The sequence below is a fragment of the Prionailurus bengalensis genome, chromosome E1 (assembly GCF_016509475.1).
Source record: "Prionailurus bengalensis isolate Pbe53 chromosome E1, Fcat_Pben_1.1_paternal_pri, whole genome shotgun sequence".
Lineage (NCBI taxonomy): Eukaryota > Metazoa > Chordata > Mammalia > Carnivora > Felidae > Prionailurus > Prionailurus bengalensis.
The window spans coordinates 43,927,053-43,939,372 of NC_057347.1; the positions used below are offsets into that span (position 1 = coordinate 43,927,053).

The 12,320-nt window shown below is 39.7% G+C and overlaps 1 protein-coding gene across 6 annotated transcripts in view; it reads right to left on the reverse strand.

Moving 5' to 3' along the window:
* Positions 1-12,320, reverse strand: part of KANSL1 (KAT8 regulatory NSL complex subunit 1) — a 182,182-nt gene that overhangs the window by 45,401 nt on the left and 124,461 nt on the right. For 5 of the 6 annotated variants that reach the window (XM_043584867.1, XM_043584863.1, XM_043584864.1 and 2 more), the window contains 2 exons: positions 8,450-8,591; positions 88-192 (listed from right to left, as the gene is read on the reverse strand). In XM_043584867.1, coding sequence (XP_043440802.1) covers positions 88-192; positions 8,450-8,591 — 247 coding nt within the window. The remainder of the gene's footprint in view (positions 1-87; positions 193-8,449; positions 8,592-12,320) is intronic. The other variant, XM_043584866.1, reaches the window with a different exon arrangement.

Genomic DNA, 12,320 nt, shown 5'->3' on the forward strand with positions numbered 1-12,320 from the left:
AGGATACCTGCTATAGAGAATGAACTGTGTACTGATGCTACCCCCTGAATTCTCACTCATCTCCCCTTTTCTATCTTTTACACTTACCAATTTATCATTCCCATGATCCGTCTTCACCTCAGAACTAAGTGGAAGAAATAAGTCTGTTGGTGTATGCTCCGGGGGAGGTGCCTCCCCAAGAACTATCAACCCCTGCAGGACAGAGAGAAAAGCAGCATAAGTGAGTGGTATTATAAGTCACAGATTTAATGAAGGAGTTACTATGACAAGGGTTAGGGACAGGGAACTGGTTTAGCAGAGGCCTCTTCCCTTCTTCTCCTAGGGTTCTGAAACAAAATACACTACACCAGCAGCTTTACTTTCCCAAGAGTTATTTCAACAAAAAGCCTAGCAGTAAGTAGCAATGAGTAAGGCCTAAGTCAGACCCAAACTTCCCCTTTTCTCCACCTGAATGCTGTGACCTACATAGCTTGTTACCTTTGGCATCTTTTTATTCACATCTTTCAGATCTGGAATCTTTATCAAAATATGGTACTTTTACACTGTATTATTAACTAGACTAGACTATAAGAACAGCAGCAATGTAATTTTCTAGTTAACCTGATCAGAGATGTGGCTTAAGCATTATCGTAAGTGCTACAAATATAAGTGATAAGTAAGCCAACTATTTGAGCAGCCAAAACTACTACAAAGGTGAACAGTCCAGTCCCTATATTACAAACCAAGAACTTAAAAAACAAAAAACTGTTCCAGAGGCACCTGTTTCTCATATGCATAAAAATCACCCCAGATTGGGTTCCTGCTCCACAATTTCAAAGTCAGATCTTATGTTCATCCCAGGAAATAAAAAATGTAAAAAGAAATTTAAAACGACTCCACAAATCCTATCCATAGTCAGCAAGGGCCCAGCTTGGTAAAGGCAGAAATGAGCTTGCTGTGAAAAACAAACAAAAAGCCGCACACATGAATCTCCCCATGAACTCAAAGAGAGGTAACCAAAATCAAGTTCTGATACTGTGTAATAGAAAGACTGAGATGAAAGTAACGAGGGCTTTAGGTCTTTGGTTCTCCTTCTCTGATCCAGAAAATAAGGAGAGCGGACTGATAAGTATCTCTTAAAGGTAATTTTGTATTAGAATCACCTGGGGAAACTCATCAAGCTAATACTTGCCCAGTTTCATCATCAAATCTACTCAGAGTCCCTGGGGTTAGGGATGGGTATTCTACAGTTTTAAAAAACTCCACTGGTAAATCCTAAAGCAAGTTCTAAGTTAAAACACACTAGAGTTAATCAGTCTTGACTCAGCATCAGGGTCCCCCAGTAAACATCCTAAAATAGAGATTTTAGGGCCTAGAGATTTTGACTATCGATTTGAGCTCCCTAGCCATTATGACACAAGCTCTTATAGGCCAATGAACCACATGATCCATCCAAGGGATGGATTCCTTTCCTGTCTAACTCAAAAATCTCTATGAAATAGGGGATGCAAAGAGATGAAATGGGGTAGGGGGAGGGCTGACATTAGGAAAGGACAATGGGGGCACCTGAATGGCTCAGTCGGTTAAGCGTCCAACTTTGGTTCGGGTCATGATCTCACAGTCTGTGGGTTCGAGCCCTGAGTCGGGTTCTGTGCCGACAGCTCAGAGCCTGGAGCCTGCTTTGGGGAGAGAGAGACAGAGAGAGAGAGAGAGGGAGAGGGAGAGGGAGAGGGAGAGGGAGAGGGAGAGGGAGAGGGAGAGGGAGAGAGGGAGAGGGAGAGGGAGGGAGGGAGGGAGAGAGAGAGGGGGGGGGGGAGAGAGAGAGAGAGAGAGAGAGAGAGAGAGAGTGTGTGTGTGTGTGTGTGTGTGTGTGTGTGTGTGTGTGTGTCGGGTTCTGTGCCGACAGCTCAGAGCCTGGAGCCTGCTTTGGAGAGAGTGTGTGTGTGTGTGTGTCTCTCTCTCTCTCTCTCTGCCCCTCCCCAGCTCATGCTCTGTCTCTTGTTCTCTCAAAAATAAATAAGAAAGGACAATGGAATTCTACCTCAGTCCAAACACACACACACACACACACACCAAAAAACACACCCCACAATTTAAAAAATAAATATGAAAAATAAGTGTTACAACACCCTCCTGGCCCCGCCCAAAGGGAAGAGAAACAGCATTTACCCATCCTGGAATAAGACCAAGACCCGCCCATGTAGAAAGTGAAGTGGAAACTCCACAGAAAAGGGGAGAAAGGTCATTAACTAATAATAAGCAAGAAACATGTGCCCTAGACTTCAAAATGAAGTTATTCTAGCTATAAGAATTTCTGCCGCAAAGTACTTTGTCTCAATCACAAGCATAGAACAGATTTCATAAACTATTTGCAAGAGAAAGCTATCTTGCACACTATTCCATTCTCAAAATACTGCATTCAATATCTTCCCTGCTTAAGAGCCCTGGTTACAATTATGCCAATCTCTATCCCCCAGAAAATGTCTGAATGTATATGAAGTTGTTATCACTGAGAGGTGGGGGTTATTACAATATAGTTACAAGTAAACAAATGCAATTAAAGATTACAATACTACCTGTTCTTATGTCCTTTGTTCATACTGGTTCTTGCCTTTAAAAAATATTTATCTATCCAAAATGTCACTCATCCTTTTTTTTTTGTTTGTTTATTTTTGAGAGAGACAGAGAGCGAATGGGGGAGGAGCAGAGAGAGGGGGAGAAGAGAATCCGAAGCAGGCTCCAGGCTCTGAGCTGTCAGCAGAGAGCCCAACAAGGGGCTCAAGCTCACAAGCCGTGAGATCATGACTGAGCTGATGTTGGATGCTTAACCAAATGAGCCACCCAAGTACCCCTGTCATTCATCCTTTCAAAGACCTTGTCAGATCCAAATCCCATCTCCAAGAAAATGTCCCTGGTTAACTGAGCCCTACTTGCTCTATCCACATTACCAGAGGTCCTAAAGTATTGTGATTGTCTTACGTTCTGTGTATCTGAATCTCATTTCCAGAGCAGAACCTTAGGTCAAAATATTCATTTTATTTATTGTTGCCTCAATTTGTTGTTGTTATTGTTTCAGTTTATTTTGAGAGAGTGAGAGAGAGTGTGAGTGGCGGAAGGGAAGAGGGATAATCCCAAGCAGGCTTCGCTATGTCAGTGCAGAAACCCTATGTGGGGCTTGATCTCACGTATAGTGAGATCACGACCTAAGTGGAAATCAAGAGTCAGACGCTCAAGTGACTGAGCCACCCAGGCGCCCCAATTTGTTGCTTATTAACTAATGTTAAGCTCTTAAAGACTTAGACAAAATACATATATATCTGAATCCCATATTCCCTAGCAGAGTCATACACCAAGAATGGAAATATGTAACAATTATTTTTTGAGTTTTAGGTTAAAAGGTTTTTTCTTTGAATAGGAAAATATTAAGTTTATATTAATTATAGCCAGAAGCCTAAATAATCCAATTACCAGGTATAAAGTTACTCCCTCAATTTTTTTAGGTGAGAAGGTAAGTCAGAAATAACAGCCAATATTTTCCAAAGAGAAAACTTTTTCCTTAAACCCTAATTTCTTAAAATAAACACCTCTCTGAGAGACAACAAGGATACTCTCCTGAGACTTTATGAGACCTCGTAGGGCCCATTTATTCCCCATCATTTTACAGACCCAGAGAGGATGCAGGTTGAATGTCATGTCAACAGGCCAATCCATGGCAGAACTAAGGCTAATGGCTGGGTTAAACTACTGTTGTTTTTTTATTCATTCAAATCAAGCCATCAATTACCCATTTATCTACATTTGTTAGTTGCTGGGGATACAGGAAAGAAGGAGAGACCTATCCTTCCACCCCCACACCACCTGAACCCATCCCATAAAATGCTTACATTCTAATACTGGGGAAGACAGACAATGAACAAACAAGTAAGTAAATTTTATGCAGTACATTAGAAGATGTTAAATGCTAAAAATAAAGGGACAGTGTAAGGATTAAATGGGAGTGGGCACCTCAGTGCTATTACTGCACTCTACAATAGACAGAGCAAACTGGCAGAGGCCAAGGTAAAAAGACCAGGAGAGTTTCCCCATCCTTCTTCACTGCTCCCCGAGTCAGAACCAGGGTCATGCCCAAGCTGCCCAGGCCTAGCAAACTCCTATATAAGGATGAAAGGAATTGGGATGGGTTAGAGTTGCACGCAGTCTTAACGTAGCCTTATAAGTTATTTCTCTGTGGAAATGCAAAGCTGTCATGTATGTCAAAAAAAGGAAGAAAAAAATTAATATGTACCAGAATTTAAAAATGAAGGAATGGTAGAAGGAATTATGCTAAGCTTGATGACAAAACAGGGCAAAAGAAAGCAAGCAAAAAGGGAAGAATAGAAAAAACTTAAAGTTGTAGACTTGGGTTAATTGCTTCTCTTTCACCAATTTTGTATAACAGAAGGAGTCAAAGCACAAGATTAAAAAACATCGCCTCTTAACTTGTAATACAGAATTAAGATGTAATTTCACCTACTTGCTCCCTTTTTCATTCTGAATAGGTCAATGTCCCTTACCCATCTTAAGATAAAGCAGTGACCTAATACATCAGCTCCACAAGAACCATCCTGGGCTACCACCCAGGCAAGACCCAGCTGTCCACAATGCCTGATAACCCCACTGAGATGGGAAGATAAACTGCTTAACATCACTTTTGAAGACAATGGTGTGTTTCTAGGCTTCTGCTATTCCATTCAGCTCCTTTTCTATCCAGAAGCTTCAATGCTCTTCCACCTCATTCCCAATAATATGTCCATTTTTAGTTAGCAGCTGCTATGTAATTTCACAGATCAGTCAAGGAAGAGATAAAAGAAAAAGGGTATGTTTTGTATTAGACACAGATATTGAAGACTGTGCTACGAGAAAGAAAGTCTCCTTCAGCAACAGAATCCATCTGGTCCCTGTGCTTTTCCCCCTCAGTTTTATGCAGCAGGTATGAAATTTCAATGAAATTAGAAAATGCTCTGGACTCAGAAAAACTGCTCCAGGTTCAAATTTAGCTCTGCCTCTTACACGCTTGTAAGCTGTAAGATTTGCTCTGTGCATTTAACATACATGAAGATACCCGTATACAGTACACACTCCAGGTACATACATTGTTTTCCTTTCTCACTTTAAGGCATGGGAGTTTTAAAATAACAAAACAAAACAAAACAAAACAAGCTCACTGAATATGAAAATTAAAATACAATAGTTGGGGAGCCTGGGTGGCTCAGTTGGCTGGGCATCCGACTCTTGAATTTGGCTCAGGTCAGGATCCCAGGGTCATGGGATAGAGTCCTGCACCAGGCTCTGACCTGAGCCTGGAGACTGCTTCAGATTCTCTTGGTCTCTCCCTCTGTCCCTCCCCGGCCACCTCTCAAATTAAGGGCGGGGATGGTGGGAGTAAGTAGCAGAGTACAGAGGAACTCCTAAACACTATCTTTTCTCCAAAAAGCAAAAGGAAATCATGACTACCAAAGAAACTCTCAAGACTCTCTCAATCTGGAAGTTAACACTTAACTTCTAACAGAAGAGAAATTGGTAGTCAACTAGTGGTAGTTTTCAAATGCTTTCTTTTTTGGAATATGTTACTTTAAGAAAATTAACGTTAACATGCTAGAAAGAAAATCTTTAGAAAGAAAAAGCCTCACCCCCCTAATTCCCCAACCTAAGACAACCTACAATTGACCACCAAACCTGGATTCATCTCATGAAAAGGTCTGTACTACCCAGGCAATCCTGGCAAATCTTGGAGCAGGATGGGAAATGGAAACATCAATCCACTTTACTAAAACACAGGCAGTTAAAAACCTCCCATTTTAATAACTCAAAAAGTAGCCGAGCACTTGAACCAACTGCCAACTTGAGCAACAGATGCTCACATCTCAGCTCTGTGATTACATGTTCACTTGACTATGAACAAACTGCTAACCTCTCTGACCCTCCACTGGTATACCTTTAAATTTGTAAGTAACAGTAAAATGCTTAGCACAGTGCCTGGCACATAGTAAATGCCCAACAACTTCTATTATTAAAGTGATATGAAGACTAAATGCCTGTTACTTTATCTTCGGGGTAAATTTCATTGCTTATATGTCATATAGGCTTGAACAGTAGCCCCCCAAAATTTATATAACCCAGAACCTAAAAATGTGTCCTTATTTGGAAATAGGGTCTTTGTAGATATAATTGGGTTAAAATGAACCCTTTAGTGTGGGCCCTAAATCCCAGTATGACTGGTGTTCTTTTAAAAGGGAAGTGTGGACACAGACACACAGAGAGAAGACAGCCATGTGAGGACAGAGGAGGAAAGTGGAATGACGCAGCTATGAATGCAGGAACACCAAGAAACGCCAGCAATCACCAGAAGCTTAGGAAGAGGCAAGGAAGGCTCTTTCCTTAGACTCTTCAGAGGCAGCATGGCCTTCTTGACGCCTTGATCTCAGAATTCTAGCCTGCAAAACTGTGAGAAAATACATTTGTGTTGTTTTAAGTTTACTGCTCGATTTGTGCTTTGCTACAGCAGTCCCAAGAAACTAATACATTTGTTTTAAACAGACATTGTATAAATAAAGATATTTAATAAAGTTGTCAATTTTCTTGAAATATTACTTATTAGGACATATTATTTATTAGGATCATCATTCAACTTTTACTCTTCCTGTCACAATTTTGTAGCATTGTGTATTCAGACTGCAGAGCAAGAAAATATAATCATGAATGCCTTATTTTACAGACCATGAAAACTGAGGATCAGAAAGGTTCAGTGGCTTTTCTTCCCAACTTTATATAGCTATATGGTAGCAGAGAGCACGAGAACCAAAGATTATCAAGTCCAAGCCTGGCATTTCTTTAATACATTATATTCTGAATAATGAAACTTTTGGATAGTCAATATATGTACAAAACCCCAGAATACTTTCCAGATATTTAGAAATACCTAACACTTTTGAAAGTTTCCTAAAACTGAACATAAAAGTACCCATGATGTGATTTAGCTAAAAATATTTATTATGGTATGCTTTATGATATAATTAAAAAAATTTTTTTTAATGTTTATTTATTTTTGACAGAGAGAGAGCGCATGCACGCGCGCGCTCTCGCATGAGCGGGGGAGGGGCAGAGACAGAGGGAGACAGAATCTGAAGCAGGCTCCAGGCTCCGAGTTGTCAGCACAGAGCCCAACGTGGGGCTCGAACCCACAGACCGTGAGATCATGACCTGAGCTGAAGTCAGACGCTCAACCGACTGAGCCACCCAGGTGCTCCTATAATTTTAATAACAGGAGTAATTAAAACCGCCACCAAAATAAGGTAACAGAATGTAGTCCTTAAAATGTTTCCCCCCAAAAAGCAACAAGAAGAGCACTCCAGGGGGATTTCTGGAATACAAACTTAGATGACGTGTGTGGGAGGCCGCAGACTTTTACTTCAAACTCATCACTGTATCTTGTCAGCTGGTTACTCTTTAACTTTTGGCCTACTAGTTAATTTAATGCATACAGTCCACAGTACAGCAGTTCTCTGGAGGCTTTGACCAGCACCAAGGTGGGACAAAAAAGTGTTGCGACACTTATTTTAGGAACAGTCAACTCTACATTTAGACCAGAGTCCAGTCATGGAGACTGGCTCAACTACCACAAAACTACCAGTGTCACTATCCAAGATAAAAGTTCTATGAGAAGAATCAGGACTCTGCAGATAGGAGGACACAGAAAAACCAAAATCTTGTAAGAATGTAAAATCCATGAAAGGAGGATTTTTATTTATCCCTGTGACCCCCTGTAATGAGATCAGTGCCTCGTACACAGTAGGCACTCACCCGTGTGCTAAACAGATGGCTTTTTCATGCACATTTATCCCTCAGTCAAACCCAAACTGAGTAAGGGACTTTTTTCTAAGTTGATTTTTAAGAAGAAAAACTACCACACTGTCACTATCAAAGAGAAAAGTTCTATGGTAAGAATCAGGACTCTGCAGATAGGAGGACACAAAAAACCAAAATCCCAAACACCAATGTCTAATTTCCCTGGAACAATCTTTCACAAAAAACCCTATTTTTCCTCAAGAAAGCAAGGGAAGCTTAGTGGTAAAACAGAAGTGCATCAAAGTAAAAAACCAAGATGAAATCCTAGGTCATCATCGCTTTTCCATAAATATAACAAATATGAGTTACATCAATGGCTTACATTATATAGTGTCTTTTTCTTATGTTTCCTATTAGCCCAAATATAGGAACTGTTTTGTTCTAAACACATGTTCAATTTAACATTAACTAACAGTGTTGTCTGCGCTATACTAAACAACATCAGGCCCTTAAACAAATTAAACCACTACAGCAGATCACATTAAACCATGCTCTTTGACACAGCTAAGAGTTATTGAGGGATGGGAAAAAAGGGATAATGGTAGTTTTTAACTGGTCTGAAAAAGACCAGACATTTATCTCTTACCTTATTAGCACGTATCTGCTTATAAATATCTGTTTGCTGCCGAATTCGATATTCCAAGTCAGAAACATGAGCCTGAAGCCAGTTCCAGCGGCTGACAATAGCTGCTCGGTCTGCAGCCCATCTCCACTCTGACCTGCGCCTCCTAAAAGGAAAGAAACTGAGTGAAATCCAAAAGTAGCAGTAAGATTTACAGCAAATGGGACAGGGAGGGTTTTAACATCTAAAGGCCCATATACCAACTGACTCTAGTACCAAGAAAAACCAAGACTCTGTGTGTGTGTGTGTGTGTGTGTGTGTGTGTGTGTCAGAGGACACACATGGAGGGCACTTCACATACAGATATTTCCCAAATTAACTAGTTGCAACTGTCTTCTAGTATCCTGATCCTGCATAAATTTCAGAGAAGAGAGAGAAATATTCTCAGGAGATTGCTCAGGAGACAGCGAAGTATTTTCTACTTTAACATAAGACATATAAACAATAAAGATTATCTACACAGCAAATCCAAAAGACACCGCATATTATTAAAGCTAAGAATTCTTAGAATGTAACAATTAAAACTGTTCAGATCATGATACAAAAACTTGAAGTGCTGCTATGTGCCGACATGTAGAAAATACTCATTTTTTTTAAAAAGCACTATTCACAACACCAACAAATGCTAATGCCATACACAAAAGATCTTTAGAATAGTAAAAGAATTTAATGGAATACTGTTTATTTTTATTAATTATTGTATCTATCAACATGACTAAACCTCAACAATATGGAATGGAAAAACTGTAAGAAAACTAAAAAAGAATAAACATAAAATAAGAACTGTTGCCAATACATAAACAGTAAGTATAAAAACATGCATAGGACTGACACTCAACAATTGAGGATTAAGGTCCTGAGAAGGGGAATGGAGAAGTCAGATTTTAGCTTGACCTATAATGTAATAATTGATTCTTCTTTAAAAACAGGGGTGCCTCAGTCAGTTAAGTGCCTGACTTCGGTTCAGGTCATGATCTCACGGTTTGTGGGTTCGAGCCCCACATTGGGCTCTGTGCTGGTAGCATAGAGTCTGGAGCCTGCTTTGGATTCTGTGTCTCTCTCTCTGCACCCCCCCTCCAAACATTTAAAAAAATTGAAAAATAAAAAAGTCAAGGGGTACCCGTACCTGGGTGGCTCAGTTGGTTAAGTGTCCAACTCTTGATTTCTGTTCAGGTCATTATCTCACGGTGGTGAGATTGAGCCCCACAATGGCCTCTGTGCTGGGCATGGAACCTGCTTGGGATTTTCTCTCTCTCTCTCTCTCTCTCTCTCTCTCTCTCTCTCGTCCTCCAGCCCCCAAATAAATAAACATTTAAAATAATAATAAAATAAAAACAAAAGTCTGGGACACCTGGCTGGCTCACTTGGAAGAGCATGCCATTCTTGATCTTGGTGTCATGAGTTCAAGCCCCATATTGGATGTAGAGATTACTTTAAGAAATAAAAAACTTAAAAAAACACAATAAAAATAAAAACAAAAAGTCTGATAGAAATGACAACATTTTAACATTCCTTAAATATTAAAGCAGGTATATGGCACCTGGTATATTCTGTAATCAAAATATGTAATAATCCTCCACAAAATTCTTTTTCAACAAAGCAGCAGTCACTGACCATAGCCCCACCTCCAGTCAGGATATACATACTCATTACTAAAAATTTTAAGTGGCTATTAAGTGAACTTTCACAAAGTCTACTAATGGGGCAAAAAACCAGCATAATGTCAATAATAAAAGAGAATACATCTAACCGTGGTAGGGTTAGAAATGAGTTAATTCTTTTATTTATTATTATTATTTTTTAATGTCTATTTCTTTCTGAGAGAGAGAGCGAGCACACAGGTAGGGACAGAGGAAGAAAGGGACAGAGGATCTGAAGCAGGCTCTGTGTTGACAGCAGACAGTCTGATGCGGGGCTTGAACTCACAAACCATGAGATCATGACCTGAGCCGAAGTCAGATGCTTAACCAACTGAGCCACCTAGGTGTCCCAGAAACGAGTTCTTAATTACACCATTATAATTAAGACCAAGGACAGCAATGGTATTTTACTAACTTCTATTTTATATGGTCCAAAATAAGCCACTCAGGCCAATCACTGTCATAAAGTATTATCCAATTATTTCTCTTTCAGAAAGAAGGTATTTTATAGTACCTAATATTGACGGAATCAGTATATGATGTAAAGATACTTTTTTAAAAAGTATAATTATCTGGATTAATGTTGGCTGCAGGTCTAGTTCTAGCTCAAGTTCAGGAAAGAACCTCAAGAGGTAAAGTATAACCACTTGAGGATCATTCCTGAACTATAAAAATGTCCTCCCTTTTCTAAGAGGCAAGGCTAGTTAACCTGCAGAGCCACTTTCGAACTCTCACTCCTCTACAAGGTTCACCCCCTTCCTATCTGGCAAAATCTCTTGGTTTTACAAATCATTCATTCCTGAAGCTACCACAGCACCAAATGCCCATGTACCATATCACCACTGGGCTACTCCAAAAACCTCTGCAGCTACTACTCCTAATGTAAGTCATACACTACTTTTCCTAAATAAACTCCCCTCAAACCTCATTTCTTCCATCACTCTTATGTGTAAGGAACCGTACAGTTCTTGTGGCTTCTTTTCAAATCTTAAGCTTTCAAGAAAACAAAGTGTAAGGGGAGTCAAATACTGTAAAAGACAGCAATTCAAAGACAAAAAGTGATTAATAAAACTAACACAACACCCATTTAATGCCAGTTTATTCACAAATTTATTTTAACTGACAGTGGCTAGCCAAAACAAAACCCTAATGTTGAAAGTTAAAGCAAAAGAAAGAATGACTTCTTGGCAAATTTACAGCACTTCCTCCTTAGTCACTCTTGGTGGACAAAGAATCCTGGCAGTCTCTCCCAATGATCCTGAACTTAGCTCATAAGGCTTCTCATGACAGTGTTCCAGGACACCAAGCACTCTAAATTGGCAGAAAAGATGAAACCTATTTGTTATCTCTGAATTTAGATACATCTTAACCAAAGGATTTCTTTTTTTTTTTTTTTTTCTTTCTTGTCTGATGTCAAAGCGGGGCGGGGAGGAGAGATAATAAACCCAAACACTTTTATTTATTATTTATTTTTTATTTTTTTAACATTTATTTATTTTTGGGACAGAGAGAGACAGAGCATGAACGGGGGAGGGGCAGAGAGAGAGGGAGACACAGAATCGGAAACAGGCTCCAGGTTCTGAGCCATCAGCCCAGAGCCTGACGCGGGGCTCGAACTCACGGGCCGCGAGATCGTGACCTGGCTGAAGTCGGACGCTTAACTGACTGCGCCACCCAGGCGCCCCATAAACCCAAACACTTTTAAATCTGTTTGAAAGCCTGAGAATATAAAAGGAAAAGAAAATTACTTAAAACATTTCAGTTCATAAGAACTTTGATGAGTAAGTACTATTTTTCTTTGATATTAAGGAATAGCCCTTCTAAATTTTCCTAAGGTCAAAACTAACAAGCCTGCTATATAGGTATTTTCCTAAATATCAATAATAAACGGAGTCTCCTAGTAAGATTTTTTGGAAATTGGCTAATAAATTAAAGATAGGCAGCATTAAGGGAATACTGAAATTCCCAAATTATGAACAGGTTTCATTCTACAAATACACTTGTCATATGACAGTTTAGAACTGGAAGGGATTTTCAATAGGAAGTTGTCACAGTATTATAACATAATTAATGAAAAATGGAAAACCTTACCCCAAATGTCCAAAAAGTATCTTGTGTTTAAAATACCAGCAATAGGGGAGCCTGGGTGGCTCAATTGGTTAAGCTTCCGACTTCGGCTCAGGTCATGATCTCGC